At 40.0% G+C, this 18,218-nt stretch overlaps 2 protein-coding genes across 4 annotated transcripts in view; one reads left to right on the top strand and one right to left on the bottom strand.

The window, feature by feature from the left end:
- The window catches only part of CUL4B (cullin 4B), a 54,378-nt gene extending 53,917 nt beyond the window's left edge, over positions 1–461 (bottom strand). Inside the window, exon 1 of one of the 3 annotated variants that reach the window (XM_024566889.4) lies at positions 381–461. In XM_024566889.4, the coding sequence (XP_024422657.2) occupies positions 381–441 (61 nt within the window). In that variant the 5' untranslated portion in view covers positions 442–461. The remainder of the gene's footprint in view (positions 1–380) is intronic. The other 2 variants (XM_045200733.3, XM_024566890.4) reach the window with 2 other exon arrangements.
- Positions 1–18,218, top strand: part of MCTS1 (MCTS1 re-initiation and release factor) — a 44,392-nt gene that overhangs the window by 13,311 nt on the left and 12,863 nt on the right.

Here is an 18,218-nt window from a genome sequence, read left to right as displayed (position 1 = left end):
ATTTAAAATTTGGATAGATTGCCATATTACTCTTCAGAAATGTGCATACACTCCTACTTTCAGAAAGACTGCTGATTGCCCACACCATTAGCAGCATTAAATATTATCAACTTTTAAAGTTTTTTGCCAAAATGTTACACAAATTCATTGTCACATAAAACAACCACAGCAAAGAAAAGCAGAAGTGCCCTCTCGACCATCACCTGATAACAATCCTCTCAGGAAATTTATTTCTACATTGCTATTAATTTTTCTATTAATTGTTTTGTTATGCTTTATCGTCTTAGGAATAATTTCTTAATAATTTACTCAAGCTTCCTAGACATGTTCTCAAAAATTATTTTAACTTAACTGTAAGTTCTATTAGTTCATTGACTCACCATTGTCTTCTAACATGGCCTCGTCGTCACTCTCATCCCCTGATCCAGACGACTGTGACATTGTCTGTCTTTGGGAGCCTATGTTAGAAAACAGAGAATCCGCTTTTACAAGCAGCCCTTTCCCATATCAGTATGGTGTCATGGACTCATTGACTCTGGTTTCTTAACCAATTTTATCCTATTTCTTTCAGATCTTCAAGAAAATCCTCACAATTTTGGCATACTAATCACACCCTTCCCTGTTATTCCTTGTGGTTATGGCTCTAATATTTTTTTCTTCTTTCATTTAAAGTGAATTTGGGGAGAAAACACATTTGTTCAGACCAACATCTTAAACTGGAAGTATGGCATGTCCTTTTATTTTTTTTTTAAAATTTTTGACACGGTCTTTTAAAAAAAATTATTTATTTTTAGAGAGAGGAAGGGAGGGAGAAAGAGAGGGAGACAAACATCAATGTGTGGTTGCCTCTCATGCACCCCCTGCTGGGGACCCAGCCTGCAACTCAGGCATGTGCCCTGACTGGGAATCAAACTGGCAACCCTTTGGTTCTCAGTCCAGCACTCAATCCACTGAGCCACACCAGCCAGGGCTTGACATGGTTTTTTAAACGTTATGATGGCTTAGCCCCTGCTGGATTGAATGCCTAGAAATTCAAAGTGTCCTCCAGTTAATTTGGAGGGTTCTCCAAAGTATAATCTCACTTCTGATCTGAACCAGGTTTCTAATTATCTTCTAATTTGGCCTTTTCACCAGGCTACAGTGCCGTGGTTGTTGAGGGTCCTCCTGTTGTCACCACCTTGTTTGGGAGGGTTTTGTGTACAGATCACTATGGCTCTAGCATGCTTTTCTCTATACCTCCATACTGTAGGTGAGTAAAGGCTATAACTTCTAATATATCTTTTCTAAATGTTTGGGAATAATGAATGAAACTACAACATAGAGAATAATTTAAAATTGCCCAAAGATGTGACGACATTCCTTGGAGTCTTGGCCCAAAGCAGATCAATAAGTTCCTAAAGGATACCCTCCCTGCATATTACCATCCCTAATGGGGGCCTAACTTACCGTCCCAGGAGGATGAATAGGATTTATTGCTGTCCTGTTCTACTTTCAGTCAGCTCTATAACCCAAGGGCTCAGAAGAAGAGCTTCAGTAAACAATAATCACCATAGCAACGCTTGGGCCCTATCTTCACGCGAAGTTCTACCCATGATTTTCTGTATATTTAATCAGTTCAAGGATGATTGACAGTAGATCTGACCAATCCCTTCAGGGGAAACTCCAACAGCTTAACAGGGGCCTGGTTGGTCTCAAAAGCAAAAGATAAAACTCAAAATGACCTGAAATAGGTACATTTCCCAAAGTCTGGTTTATTCTAGCTTCAATAAGACCACTTATGGGACATTGGCAGGTCAGCCAAGGTTGTTCTGTACAAAGACTGGCACAGTTCCTACCTGACGCCACTGCGGAGTCCCTCCTTTCTCTGTGACACCACACCAGTGGGGAGGGGCGGAGTTTCAAGGCCTCCACTCCCGCCACCCTGTCCCCGTTTCTGCTGAGGGAGGAGGGGGAAGGAAAGAGAGGGATGGGGGTGAAGATGGAAGACTGCCAAGGGTGTAAGTCTAGGCTCCTCACTTGGCTATTCCTGGCATGAGTGGAGATGGGGCCACGTTTTTTTCCACGGCGAGTGGCTAGAGGAAATCGGTTATCTAAAATTTTCTGTCTTCCTAGGCTGCTGTTTTCCTGATCCTTTTTCTATTGAGCGCAGAAGTTTACGGGAGATTTAGATGTCTGTGGTGGTTAGTGTTTCACACATATCTTGCTCCACTATTGTGAATGGGATACATTTTTTCTTGCTTCTATTTGTTATTGCTAGAAGAAAGCTATTGGAATATAATGATAGAATATTAATTGTAAAATCTAACTGGTGGGTATATTGGTGTTCACTGTAAATTTCTTTAAACTTTTCTGTTTGAAATTTTTAATAATGAATGTTGGAAAATAAAACAAAAGGGAGTTACTCTATAATCTTAAAAAAAGAGAAAGCTATGGGATTCAGTATATTTATCTTACATCCAGCTTGTATCAGTTAGGACTCTTATTTGCAGATGACAGAAACCTAACTTGAACAAGCTTAAGAAGAAAATGGAGATTATTCATTTATATAACTGGGAAGGACCAAGCAGATCTCAACCAGGCCAGAATCCAAACACTCAAATAGTGTTAGAGTTTCACTCATCTCTTTATCTTTCTTCTTGACTTCTCTCTTTTCTACTTTGCCTCATTCTCTAAGATTCTTCCACCTGGTAGAGACAGGATTACCAGCTGTTCTGGGGTCACATGCTTACATTTCAAGATCCAAGGAAAAGAGAAAGCTACTTCTTTATCTCTGATTTGGAATATTCTAAGAAAAGTCTGGGTCACATGTCTCCCCCTTCAAGCTGCCATTGCGTTCACCAGGGTATGACATTATGATTAGCCCATCCTGGGGTTAGGTGTCCAGCCATATATGTGTGTGTGTTCATGTGTGTGTGTGTACACATGGGGAATAGGGCAGGGTAGTCCCATTGCCCATCCTACCGGGACTATATCGAAAGGACAGTGAAGGAGGAGCAGACCTCCAGAGGAAGAAGAGTCCTATAACCAGAAGCAGGAAGAAAGGAATACTTTGCAAACCAAAACAGCAGATGTCCACTACATGTACTTCTCAGTTTTAATAATTTTTAAATTGCATTTCTTGGATTCTCAATGCATATAATCATATAATCTGCAAATAATTATACTTTTTCCTCTTTTTGTCTTTCTTCCTTTTAGATTTATACATCTTCTTTCATTTTCTTGGTTTATTACATTTCAGAACCTTCAAAATACTATGAAGGACATTCATGCCTTATTTCTGAATTTCATGGGAAATGATTATGATACTTGCTCATACCTTTTTGATACTCTTTAGAAAGTTTTCTTCTATTCCATTGTACTTACAGTTTTTATAAGGAATGAATGCTGATTTTAATTAATTAATTAATTTTTTAGGTAACATTAATAACATAAATTTCAGGTGTACACATAATAATTCAATATCTGTATACTCCAGTGATTTTCAACCTTTTTCATCTCCTGGTACATGTAAACTAATTACTAAAATTTTGTGTCACACCAAAAAATATATTTTTTGCCAATCTGACAAAAAAATAGGTATAATTTTGATTCATTCACACCAGCCAGCTATTGTTGTCTTGGCTGTTGTCATTTTTTATTTGACAATCTAAGGGAAAAGAGGTCAGTGCCCTTGACTAGTCAGGTATTGCATGTTCTAAAAATTCTTAGGCACACTGGCTGAAGATGAAAATGGTATGCTCTATTGTGTGCTCACCACCGAAAGTCTAGTTTCCATCCATTAGCATATACAGTAGTGCCTTGGTATTCATCGTTAATTCATTCCAGAACTCATGACAAGTGCCGAGAACGATGACTACTGAACTGTTTGCGACCTATCGTGAGACTGACACATCAACCTCTTTTTCATCAGGAGGGAAGGGCACCAAGTAGCGAGCAAGCACTGAGTCTCATCAAAATGCGATGAGTACAGGGTTTGATGAGTTCTGAAGCTGACAAGTAACGACGTATGACTGTATTTGATCCCCTTTACACATTTCACCCTCCCCCACCCCCATTCCCTTCTGGTAACCAACATTCTGTATGTATCTGTGAGTTTGCTTTTGTTTTATTACATTTGTTCATTTGTTACTTTTTAGTATTATATTCCAGGTATGAGTAAAATCATTGTCTTTGTCCTTTTCTGTCTGGCTTATTTCATAGCTGCTGATTTCTATCCAGTGCCTTTGGGCCATTCATTGACAGATAAGGCTAAATCAAAAAAAAAAAAAAACAACAAAACTTTGTAATAAGTACAGAAGTAAAATATAGAAACCACCCTAAAAAAATAAGGAAAGGAAAAACTGGAATGTAGGGTTTTCATGAAATTAGGAGATAAATGTTACATGAAATCACAGTTATGAAGGCAAAAAGCAGGTGATCAGGTGCCTGAATGGTGATAGCTAGCACTAACAGAAGCTCTCACAATACGCTATGGACTGTTTCAAGTGTTTCATGTATGTTACCCCAGCAAAAAGTTGTCTTATTTGTAGAAACTGAACCAGAGACACTTGAATGCTCATGATAGAGCTGGTTCTGATAGGGGACTTAAGAGTTGGAAAATTTTAGTTTAAGGTAAATAGTTATAAGCCTAGCAAGTAATGTATATGTTAAAGCTTTTGTTTCAGAAACTACAGATAAGGCCCACCCTGGCTACTGAGAAAACAGCCAACCTCCTGGGGCACTGATAAAGACCACCGCCTGGGGACCAGTGGAGGCATCCGGGCCATTGTGTTTCAGGGAGGGGCAAACGACCACCTGCCCCTGGGAACAGCTAACTGCCCAGGACAGGAATGTTGCAGTTTCTTATACCTGACCCTCCCTGAATTTCAAAACCCCTCACCGCACCTTGTTTATTCCCTGCAATAAAAACCTTGGCCTGCAAAGAAAAGAGAAGATGGTCTGTTAGGGTATGAACCCTTCATCTTCTCAGATGGCCAGCCATCTGAATAAAGCGCCCGTAAAGATTCAATCGCTGTCATTGCTTATTGGGTTTGGTAGTGACAGGCAGCCCAAATGCCGGTGTCTTTTCTGGTTTCAGTTCTGCTAGTGAAAATTCAATGAACTATAATATACACTTATCATTTATACATTTCTGTATTCTGTGTAAATAAGAAGTTTTAAAAATAGATTAAAAACAAGTACATGACAATGAACACAGGAGGTTATAGACTTGGAGACAACTAGGGATAGTAGAGTGTGCTATATTGAAAAGAGGGAGATGAAAGGAAAGTCAGGGATTTTTCCCACATCCAGTTCCCAGAATATTGGCAGCCAGGCTTATATCCCACACAGGAAATTTAAAGTAACCTTCTCTGGAGAACTGAAACCCCAGGTTAAAACTAATAATACCATAACCAAAAAGCATCCCGCCATCCAATCACCATACAACAAAGTCCTCCCCCCACACACCAGGCACATAGAACTTCTAATCAGCTTTTTAGTGCCTCATTATTCAACATGAACAAATGATCAAGGATTTCAGAGGGACTTCTGGTCAAGATGGAGCCGTAGGTAGACACATTTCACCTCCTTCAACAACCATAAGAAGGATCACAACTAATTTCAAAACAAAAGACACCCAGAACTGCCACAAAACTGAACTATGTGGAAATCTGACAACCAAGGATTTACAGAACCCATATTCATCAAAATGGGTTGGAGGGGCAGAGATGGGGAGCTGGGGTGGAGAGGACACAGTGTGATGGTGATGCAGCAAGGCAGCAGCTGGCCAAACAGGCGGTCCCACATTCATGTGTGGTGGATAAAAATCAGGAAGTTTACCTAAGGAGCAAGTTACCCCAGCCCCAGGCCAGAATGCGCAGCCCAGGGCTCCAGCACTAGAAAACAAAGCCTCATAACTTCTGCCTATAAAAGTCAATGGGGGCTGGGGCAGCAGAAAAAACTGCTGGTCTCTCAGGAAAGTCTGTTTAAAGGGCCTGCACGGTCCTAGAACATACACAAACCCACCCACTCTGGGAACCAACACCAAGGCAACAGCTAGAGGGGCACCAATCACATACAGGAGGTGGGTGAAGTGACTGGAAGCAGGGCAAGTGCCAAGCAAGCCTCCAGTAGCCAGGCAGTGGCATTGTCCCTCTCTGATCCCTCCCCCACATACACGGCAATAAAGCAGTAAAGCAGGTTGCCCTGCCCTGGCAAATACCTAAGGCTCTGCCCCATAAAACTTAACAGGTGTGCTAAGACAGGGAGTCAAAATAGCTCTACCTAATACACAGAAAGAAATATGGGGAGGCTGCCAAATTGAGGAGACAAAGAAATATGGCCCAAATTAAAGGACAAAACAAAATTCCAGAAAAAGAATTAAACAAAATGGAGATATCCAACCTACCAGATGCAGAGTTCAAAACACTGGTGATAAGGATGCTCAGAGAACTTATTGAGTATGGTAAAATCATAAGGGAAGAAATGAAGGCTACACTAAGTGAAGTAAAAATCAACAGGAAGCAGTGAAGAGAATGAAGCCAGGGTTCAAATCAACAATTTGGAACATAAGGGAGAAATAGTCAACCAGAACAGAATAAAGAACAGAAAATGAAAAAAAAAAAAAAAACAAGGATAGGCTAAGGAGCCTCTTGGACATCCTTAAACATACCACCATCTGAATCACAGGGATGTCATAAGGAGAAGAGGAAGAGCAAGAAATTGAAAACTTATTTGAAAAAATAATGAAAGAAAACTTCCTTCATTTGGCAAAGGAAATACACATGCAAGTCCAGGAAGGACATAGAGCCCTGAACAAGTTGGACCCAAAGAGGAGCACACCAACACACATCGTAATTAAAATGCCAAAGATTGAAGATACAGAGAGAATCTTAAAAGCAAGAGAAGAGCAGAGAGTTACCTACAAAAGAGTTCTCATAAGACTGTTAGCTGATTTCTCAAAAGAAACTTTGCAGGCAAGAAGGGACTGGCAAGAAGTATTCAAAATGACGAAAAGCAAGGGCCTACAACCTAGATTACTCTATCCAGCAAAGCTGTCATTTAGAATGGAAGGGCAGATAAAGAGCTTCCCAGATAAGGTCAAGTTAAAGGAGTTGGTCATCACCAAACCACTATTATATGAAATGTTAAAGGGACTTATCTAAGAAAAAGAAGGAGATCAAAACGATGAACAATAAAATGACAACAAAGTCACAACTATCAACAACTGAATCTAAAAAACAAAAACGAACTAAGCAAACAACTAGAACAGGCACAGAATCACAGAAATGGAGATCACATGGAGGGTTATCAGTGGGGAGAGGAAAGGGGGAGAATGGGGGAAAAGGTGCAGGGATTAAGAAGCATAATTCGTAGGTACAAAATAGACAGGGGGAGGTTCAAAATAGTATAGGAAATGGAGAAGCCAAAGAACTTATATCCATGACCCATGGACATGAACTAAGGGGGGGATTGCTGGAAGGGTGGGGAGCAAAGGGGGGGAAACTGGGACTACTGTAATAGCATAATCAATAAAATATACTTAAAAAATAAGGGGTTTCAGAGAGTTCATGAACAGTTCCAACATGAAAGCCGGAGGCTGAAACAAAAATCAAAAGAGAGGAGGCTTAGATAAAACAAAGACAATGCTAGGAAGAGTCAAAAACATAAAGATAACTGGTGTGCTTCTATTCTAATTAGTATATTCAGAGAAATAAGAGACGTTATACTTATAAAACATCAAACAGGATTGAGTGGAAAAGAAGGCCCATGTGGAGGCACACCACTGTCAAATTTCAGAATCCCATAGTTAAAGCGCAGACCTTAAAAGCTTCTGAAAGCAGGAAAAAGTAAAAGGTCCTATACAAAGGATTAAGTGTAAGAATGACATTGGGTTTCTCAACAGAAATAGGCAAAGCTGAAGTGGAGCCATGCCTTCAGTATTCTTAGTGAATATTATTCTCTCTTGTGTCAGTAGAGAATACTACATTCAGTCAAACTACCAACTGGGTATTAGAATATAATAAATACATTTTTGCTCAAAAGATTTCCTTCCATGCATACTCTTTCAAAAATGACTGGAGGACATGCTTCACTAAACCTAGAGAGTAAACCAAAAAGGAAGCCATGGCATCCAGGCCCTGACAGGTGTGGCTCCATTAGGCCGGTTCAATTTCCGGTCAGGGCACATGCCTGTGTTGTGGGCCAGGTCCCTGGCTGGGGGAGTGTAAGGGGCAACTGATCAATGTATCTCTCGTGCATCCATGTTTCCCTGTCTTTCTCCCTCCTTTCCCCTCTCTCTGAAAATAAAATAAATAAAATCTTTTTTTAAAAAAAGACATGGCATTCAGGAAACAAGATCTGACAGAAGAGATTGAAATATGAACACAGGGGACTGTAAGATAAAAAAAATCTACTAGATTATCCATTAACTTAATCTGTGGAAAGTTATACTGAAAATTTGTCGGATAGTTTGGGAAGACTTAGCCATAGGCACAAACAGGGCTGCCATGTACAGCTGCTCACGCTATGCGCTGCACAGCTATGTGAGGAACCATAGAAAACTAGGGAAATGAAAAGGAGACAATTATTAAATCCAGGAAAATAAAAGGTTGTTTAAGAAAGGAAATAAATCATAATATACTACCTGGCTCACCAGGAAATTATGTATATATAATCATAATAATGTTGATGGAAGGAAACTTGGCTTGAAGCAGTGAACACACACAGAAAAACAAAAAAGAAATTATCATAATAATGTAAACAATTAGATCCCTTTATCCAAAAGCTGCTATAATTCTATTGAGAATGTGAAGGGAGAATAGGGCAAAGGTAAGAGGGCTAAATAACCTACAAACATACTACCCTGAACAAGCTGACTCTTGTCTAATCTTGAAAGCTAAGCGAGGTTGGGCCTGGTTAGCCTTGGATGAGAGTGCTAAAGTAATCGTGCTACTGTGCAAGGGAACGCTATGCAGCCATCGAAAAGAAAGTTATGGAATTGTATATCTGAAAGGTGTGTATGATGCATTCAGTGTGAAATAAGTTGTAGCCCAGTATGTATTGAATAATCCCCATTTTGGCTTTAAAATTATATATAGAAATATGTGCCTTATACATTCTTGTAAGCATAGCAACAAGTCAAGAAGACAATGCCGCAAACTATTGATACAGGGAATTTCTGAGAGATGGTATTAGAGAAGAGCACATGTATTTCTACATCTACATCTATATCTATATATCTCTATGTGTATCTATCATCTGCTGTAAGGCTCGCAAAAGAATAACCTCTGGTAGATATGCTGATGGCTCAGGTTAGGTGAGTAGGTGTAAATTGTGGGGGTAGTAGGGGGAGGTCAGTAGAGTCTTTGTCCCCAGTTTCTGTGCACAACTCTTGGAGAGACCTAGTGGTGGTGAATGGTCTCTGAGCAGGCTGTTGGTGGTATTTGCATTAAAGACCTCTCCTCCTGGTGCCGAGAGTGGCTCTATTAGAAGTGAGGAGGGCCTAGTATTTAAAACAAGAATTTCCCAGTTGTTGTAATGTTGGTTCTGCAAGGATTCAGGGAGGTCAGAGATCTACCCCTTGGGGTGGTGGATGGCGAGGAACAAAAGCTGCTGTCATAGGAGCAAAGTTTCTCTGAGCTTAAGCCTGACCTCTCAGGCCTGTGTGTGGAATTGGGAGAACCCCCAGAGGGTGGAGGCTTATCCTGGGCATTGTAATTGACACTGGCAAAGGCTATTGTTTACTATATATGGTTCTGCAGGACATGTCCTGCGCAAGGGTATATGACTGAAGGGGTCTGTGTGTTGGGGTGGATTAAATCTAGCCTATATTCTTCTTGTCAGCAAGCTTTGTACCCGAATGCAGGGATGCCACTGTCAGCAGAGAAAGGCGAGTGTTTTTATACTTGGACTACCCCAAGGGGTGCCTTTTTCTAATTAATTTACTCCAAGAGGGCACTTTTTCTTTCACAGTTTTTTCTGCTCCAGGGTGGTGCCTGCTAGTTGCTGCCTTGGCTCTCTCAGAAGCACTGATATGCAGATACTAGATTTCTAAATCCTAATGGTCCTGTTTTGGAAGTTCCGAGTAATCAGAAACCAGGACTGGAAGAGGTCCTTTCCGCCTGCCTCTCAGAGCAAGCCCTGGCCATTCTCCTTGCCTCAGACAAATTGACGTAAGAAAATGACTTTGGTCAGATTAGATCAAGATGACAGCCTAAATGCTGTTACTTTGTTCCCGTTCTCCCCGCCCCAAATTCCTTGAAACCTCAGAATAGGGTGGGGGGAAGGAGGGGAAGGAAAATGGAGACAACTATACTCGAACAACAATAAAAATATATGTGGGGAAAAAACAAAAATTAAGGAAAAAACACATCAGAATAGCAAAAGGACCCAGAGTGGTATTAAATAATTAAAGGAAAATGTACTATCAGTAGTTCAGAAATTGAGATGAATTTGTTTAGGAGCCCTGGCTGGTGTGGCTCAATGGATTGAGTGCTGGCCTCTGAACTGAAAGGTTGCTGGTTTGATTCCCAGTCAGGGCACATGCCTGGGTTGAGGGCCAGGTCCCTGGTTGGGAGTGTGTGAGAAACAACTAACTGATATTTCTTTTACACATTGGTGATTCTCTCCCTCTCTTTCTCCCTCCCTCCCCCTCTCTCTGAAAATAAATAAAAATATTTTCTAAAAAAAAGAATTCCTTGAGTATAGAAATCAGATATGATCATATTGATAAGAGAGGAGAAGTCATCCAGTCCAAAACCTGCAAGAGAAAAGTACTAGAGAAAATCAAATCCCAGAATGTATAAATACAAAGAGCAGGGGTGGAAGGGGCCCCCTCGGGTCAATTGGAGAATCGTATTCAGACAAGAACCAGTTGGACCCCACTGTGATTAGCCCTCTCCACCCTTCCCCCAATGCACCCTAAGATTAAAGACAAAAATTTCATCAAAAGACAGTGAACTATTGCTACCAAATGTTTCCTAGTCTGAGTATAGGATCCTAGAAAACAAAAGAATGGGCCTTGGTGTAATTTGGCCTTCCCCATGATACATGGAAAAACAAAAGAAGAGAAGGAACTTTGGCCAGGAGAGAAATACACTGCGGTCCTTCACTGCCACGGTAAAATTGTTTTGGCAATTTGCAGGGAGTGGGAGGAAATGGCCTTTCTGTCTCCTGCACACCCACCCACTTTAAAGTGAAGCCTGACAGGTGAACACATGCAACCCACTTACACAAAGCCCTCCGGCTCAGGAGACAGGCCATCTGGGGACGCATAACTACAGAGTAAACCCAGACAAGCTGTCTTTGTTGATGCTCCTTGTCTCTTATTCACTCACGTGCATAGACAACAAACGATAACCAGAAATATTTGGAGAAAATTTATAACATAAAAGAGAAGAATCAAGAAGAACAAATAGAACAATTGACCCCTGAGTGGGGAAAGGGGTGAGTGAAATAATACACAGAACAAAACTCTGATTTTCAGATTCTAATTTTCCTACACATTCAGAACACATTGCAGACATATTCCGAACCTCTGTGAATTACTCAGGTAGGTATTATAGCAAAGTAAAACATGAATCTTAAAAAGAGGAACATGTGGAATATAAGAAATACTGGTAAGGAAAGAAATAGTAAAACTTTGAGTTGTCCAAATGCTAGCAACCCCCCGCCCCCACTATTTGAATCAGACAAAGACAGAATTCAAAGCTAAAAATATTGAAAGAGACAAAGGGATATTTAATATTGATAAAAGGTGCAGTCCACTAAGAACATGTGACAATCATGGACCTTTTTGTGCATAATGACATGAATTACAGATATATAAAGCAAAGTCTGTTAGAAATATGAACAGAATAAAAATGTACAAATAACTAATTATGAAGGAAGGAGCTTCTCCTCTCCTCCTCTTCTTTTTCTCCTTCCTTCCTTCTCTCCTTTTCTCTTTCCTGCCTTCTTCCCTACTTTCCTCCAAAAATATATATTTAGTACCTAATATGTGCTGGGCATTGTGTTAGGTGCTGTGAGTACAATAGCAAGCAAAACAACCTTGGTGCTTGAATCTCAAACCTTATAGTGTAGTCAGGGCAACAGACATTCAAATATTTGTTCTAATACATGAAAAATTGCAACTGTAATGAGTGCTCTGTAAGAGTGGTACACAAAGGTATGAGAGGTCAAGGAAGGTTTCCTGAGCAAATGAAATCTCCCCAGAAATCTGAAGAATACATTGGAGTTAGCTAGGTGAAGAGGGAGAAAAGACATTTCAAGCAGGGGAAAAGCATGTACAAAGGTCCTGTGGCAGGAGGAAGCTCAGCACACATGAGGGATGAAAGGGAGCTGGTGCAGCTGTAGCTCAGTCAGCAAGTGGAGAATTTTATAAGATGAAGCTGATGTAGATACAGGCCAGGTTACGCAGGGCCTCAGAGGCTATATTAATGATTTGTGTCCCTATCCTAAATACAGTAGGAGTTATTGAAAAGATTAAAAGTGAAAAGACTGGAAAAAGTATTAGATGAGGGGCAAAAATCAAAGCAGGGAGTTCAATTAGATGTCTGTAACTATGCCCGGTGAGAAAAGAAGATATCATAGAGGTGGTGAGAGTGGTAGACATAGAGATAGAGGAAAGCTTTAACAGAGATCTAGTGGACAAAATTGATACAGCTCCAAGATGGCTTGTGCGTGGTGATGAGAGAACATAGCATGAATGATTCCCTGGACTCTGGCTTTTGTAAATGGATGGGTGATGGTGCCATTTATTGAGAGAGAGAGAGTGTTTCAAGAAAACCAATTTATTGTTTTGGTTTTTATGGGGAGGAGGAAAAGAAGAGTTTGGTTTTGAATATGTTAAATTTGAGGTGCTTTTGAGACATCCAAGAGGAGATGTATAGCTGGCATTTGGATAAAAATGTTTGGAGCTCAGAGAAAAAGCTGGAGATATAAATTTGTGAGCTATATCAAGAGGTGGTAATTGAAGCCTCAGATACGGATGAAATCACTTACAGAGAGATTATAAAGTGAGAGGAGAGAGTATAACTAAGTTGAATGTTAACATTTAGTGGTTGAATTAAAGGAGGGTAAGCAGTATCCAGAAAGGTCTGAGGAAAGCCAGGAGAGTGATGTGTCAGATAAACAAAGGGAAGAGAACATTTCAAAAGGAGGGAATGATTACTTGTGACAAGAGCAGCTGACAGGTTAAATAGTGATGAAAACATGTTTACTACATTTAGCAACATGAATTATATACTCTGGTTTCTCTTCAGATCGTATAATCTTTCGCCTTTTACATTTAGGAACATGAAGGCTGTTTTTAACGTTCAATTATTAATTTCTGTATAACACACGATCCCCCAAATTTAATGACTTCAAACTATATTATTATTGCTATTATTTTTATTATCATCAGCATCATCACGTCTCATGATTATTTGGTTCAGAAATTCAGATAAGGAACATCAAGGATAGCTCGTTTCTCCTTCATGACATCTGCGTCTTTAGTTAGGATGACCTGAATGACTAGAAACTAGAATAGTTGAGAATACGTTGGGCATCTTTCTCTCCAGATAGTCTCTCCACATGGCTAGCTTGGGTCTTCTCACAGAAAGATAGACTCGGGGTAGGCAGACTTACATGGTGCCTCAAAAGTCCAAGAGTGAGTGCTCCAAGAGGCCCAGGTGGAAGCTGCAGGGCATTAAAACTAACCGAGTTTCAAAGAGAAGGGAATTAAAGTTCACCCCTCGAGAGACATACAGATAGAGATCAGGAGGGAAAATGGGATGGTAGGGGAGACAGAGAGAGAGAGAGAGAGAGAAATTTATAAGGCCATGTTTCTGAGAAAGTGAAAAACGGTGTGCTTTTCCTCCTTGGAGCACTTCCTCTCCTTTCCCTTCCTCTCTTCGTCCTCCACAGGCATGTGTCTCCTAAACTCTAAGGGATCCCACCAGGCTTGCAATGAGGGGAGCAATTGGCACTGCCAGCTGGTCCTGGGCTAACCCTCTGAACCTGTTGTCTCCAAGGCCCCCCTTTCTCTGACTTCTCAGTGAACCATAGCAGCCTCACCTAGGCTCTATTGTTGCTTCTTGTATTGTAAGCCCTTCCTTGTTTCACTGTCCCCAGCTTTGATAAATGTATCCTCAAAATTAGAAAAAAAGAAAGTGAAAGTTATGGAATTTAAAAGTCAGGTGGGGAGATCAGTTTGAGAAAGAGGGAGAGCTATACAAATAAGAAAAGTTAAATGGAATGGGATGGGGTAGACAGTTTTAAGTTGTATGTTTGGTAGCAGGCAGATGAGGCCAGTCCCATCTTCTCTTCTATTCTATGTATAAAGTAGGATATGATGGAGCAGGGGAGGGTTGTGGAAGTTTGGGAAAAGTGGCAAAGGAGTTCAGAACAAATTGACAAGAAGTAAGTATTAGGATTGCTAGCAGAGTTTTGGGCATATTTGAGGTGAAATATTTCTCTCAGAAATCAACAGATTAGTTGAATAAGTAAGGATATAGAAAAGTTCATAACACTATTTAATAAGGTTGATTATATATGAGAAATTACCCTGTATAAACATAGAATATATTTGCTTTGCAAATACAGAAATCATACAAGTAACATTCTCTGATCACAGGGCAATAACATTAAAAATTAACAACAGAAAAACAACCAAAAATATCAACACACAGAAATTTTTTCTGGTTAAATTCCCTTATAACAGCTTTCTTTAGATATAATTTGCATAAATTATTTTTGATAGTAATTTACATACTATGAAATTCACCCTTTGAAAGCATACAATTCAATGGTTTTAGCACATTCACAGAGTTGTGGAACCATTGTCATATTCTAATTTTAGAACATTTTTTTCATCTACAAAAGAAACTCTGTATTCCTTAGCTGTCACATACAGCTAAGTGGTTAGCTGGCAACCACTAACCTATTTTCTGTCTCTCTGTATTCGCCTACTCTGGACATTCCATATAAATGGATTCATACAATATAGGTCTTTTATGTCTGGCTCCTTTCACTTCACCTAACATTTCAAGGCTCATCCATGTTGTAATGTGTGGTAGTACTTCATTCCTTTTTTATGGCTGAATAATATTTCATTGTATTGATGTGCCAATTTGTTTATCAATTCACCTTTAGTTGAAGGCCATTTGGGTTGTTTTTATTTAATTTTTTTATTGATTGATTTCAAAAAGAGAGAAAAGGAGAGAGAGAGAAACATCAATCGATGTATGGCAGGACAATGATCCAACCAACTAAGCCAACTAAGCCACCCGGCCAGGGCTGATTGGTTGTACTTTTTAAAAAAGATTTTATTTATTTATTTTTAGAGAGAGGGGAAGGGAAGGAGAAAGAGAGGAAGAGAAATAGCAATGTGTGGTTGCCTCTGGCATGCCTCCTACTGGGGACCTGGCCTGCAGTCCAGGCATGTGCCCTGACTGGGAACTGAACTAGTGACCCTTTGGTTCGCAGGCCGGCACTCAATCCACTGAGGTACACCAGCGAGGGCTGATAGCTTGTAGTTTTTAGCTATTATAAATAATGCTGTTATAAACATTCATGGGCATATATTTTTATTTCTTTTGGGTATATACTGAAGAGTGGAATTGCTGGGTCATATGGTAACTCTATGGTTAACATTGTGTAGACCTGCCAAACTGTTTTTTTAAATCATTTTTATTGTTGTTCAAGTACACTTGTCTCCATTTTCCCACCAGCACTTTCCCCCTCCCCACCCACCCCACCTCCCACCCTCCATCGTTCCCCACTTTGGTTTGTCCATGGGTCCTTTATACATGTTCCTCGATGACCATTCCTCTTCTTTCCCCCATTATCTCCCTCCCCCTCTCCTCTGGTTACTGCCAGTTTGTTCTTTATTTCAATGTCTCTGGTTATATTTTGCTAAGAACCCTGAAACAGCAATTCAAAAGAACCTATACACCCCAATGTCCATAGCAGCACAATTTACAATAGCCAAGTGCTGGAAGCAACCTAAGTGCCCATCAGTAAATTAGTGGATCAAAAAACTGGTACATTTACACAATGGAATACTACCCAGCAGAAAGAAAGAAGGAGCTCCTACCCTTTGTGACAGCATGGATGGAACTGGAGAGCATTATGCTAAGGGAAATAAGCCAGGCGGTGAAAGACAAATACCATATGATCTCACCTATAAATGGAACCTAATCAACAAAACAAATGAGCAAGCAAAATATAACCAAATTGTTTTCCAAAGAGATTGTACCATTTTATTTTCCCACCAGCAATGTATGAGGGTTCCAGTGTCTCTACATCCTCTCCAATACATACTGGTATTGTCTTTTTTAACAAATAAATTTTATAGTATGCTATGGAAAAATTGAACTGAGTAAAGCGATAGGGGGAGATGGTATTTTTAAATGGGGTAAGTAGGGCAATGCCTTATTGAGAAGGTAACCTTTGAGGAAAGGCCTGCAGGAGGTGAGGGAAGTAGTCATGCGGAGATTTGGAGTAAAGCTTTCCAGGTAGATGGAACAACCAGTGGAAAGACCCTAACGTGTGTGCATGCCTGGTGTGATATAAAAAGAGCGAGGAGGTCAGTATGACTGGAGAAGAGTAAGAAAAGGCCAGGAGGGGGAGTAGGAAGTGAAGTCCAAGAAGTAACAGCGATCTAGAAAAAGACCGTGTAAGCTATTGTACAGATAATGGTTTTGCTCTGGTTCAAATGGGGAGCCATCGGAAAGGTTTGAGCAGAGGAAAGACTTCAATTTGACTTTCATTTTTAATAGGAAAATCTGGCATGTGTTTAGAATGGATTGTAGTGGGAGGCAGAGGTAAAAGACCAGCTTGGAGGTATTGCAATAATCCAAGCAAGAGATGATGATGGCTTGAACCAGTATGGTAGCTGTGGATGTCATTAGAAGCAGTTGAATTATTTATATACGGTAAAGAGTCAATAGGATTTGCCAATGTCTTGGTTGTGGAGTGTGAGAGAAAGAGATGAGTCAAGAAAATTCTCACAATTTTGGACTTGAGCACATGAATGGATGGAGTTATCAATAACTGAGGACCGTGACAGAAACATTGATCAGTTGCCTCCTGTATGCACCACAACAGGGAATTGAACCTACAACCTTCTGGTGCACAGGATGACACTTCAATTACCTTAGCCACCTGGCCAGGGCTCTTTTATTTTTCAATTACAGCTGACATTCAATATTTTGCGTTGGTTTCAGGTGCACAGCATAGTGGATTGACAATCATACACTTTACAAGGTGTTCCCCCCAATATTTCCAGTACATAGTTATTATAATATTATTGAGTATATTCCTTATGCTATACTTTATGTTCCCATGACTATTTTGTAATTACCAATTTGTATTCTTAATCCATTCACCCTTTTCACTCAGTCCTCGAACCTCCCTCCAATTTGGCAACTATCATTCTGTTCTTTGTGTCCATGAGTCTGTTTCCATTGTGTTCATTCATTCATATTGTTCTTTAGATTCCACATACAAGTGAAATCATATGCTGTTTGTCTTTCTGTGACTGACTTATTTCAGTGAGCATAGTACCCTCTAGGTCCATCCATACTGTTGCAAATGGTTTAAGATTTTATTCTTTTTTATGGCCAAGTAATATTACACTGTATATGTGCACCATCACTTTTTTATCCACTCATCTATTGAAGGGCACTTGGGTTGTTTCCATATCCTGGTGATTGAAAATAATGCTGCAAGGGACATAGGGGTGCACATAAATCATATTATTTGAAATTAGTGTTTTGGGTTTATTTGAATATGTACCCAGAAGTGGAATTTCCAGGTCAAAAGGCAGTTCCATTATTAGTTTTCTGAAGAAATCCTGCGCTGTTTTCCACAGTGGCTGCACCAGTCTGCATTCCCACCAACACTGCACTAGGGTTCCCTTTTCTCCACAGCCTCGCCAGCACTTACTGTTTGTTGATTTATTGATTATGGCCATTTTGACAGGTGTGATACACTATGGTTAGTTGCATTTAGCATCTTTCATATGTCTATTGACCATCCGTATGTCCTCTTTGCAGAAATGTCTAAAATCAGTTTTTAAAATTAATTAATTATTTGTTTTTATCTGAGGGCAGAAGAAGAATTGTCTGGAAGTTGTAGTGTGGCTGCAAGAAGATGCCCACCTTGCCTCCTGACTCTACAGTACATGCAGTGTATAGGTGTAAATTGCTTTCACTTGAAAGTTGTAAGGGAAGCTCCATCCTCATGAGAAA

The sequence above is a fragment of the Desmodus rotundus genome, chromosome X, assembly GCF_022682495.2.
Source record: "Desmodus rotundus isolate HL8 chromosome X, HLdesRot8A.1, whole genome shotgun sequence".
Classification (NCBI taxonomy): domain Eukaryota; kingdom Metazoa; phylum Chordata; class Mammalia; order Chiroptera; family Phyllostomidae; genus Desmodus; species Desmodus rotundus.
This window is presented reverse-complemented; position numbering and strand designations above follow the sequence as displayed.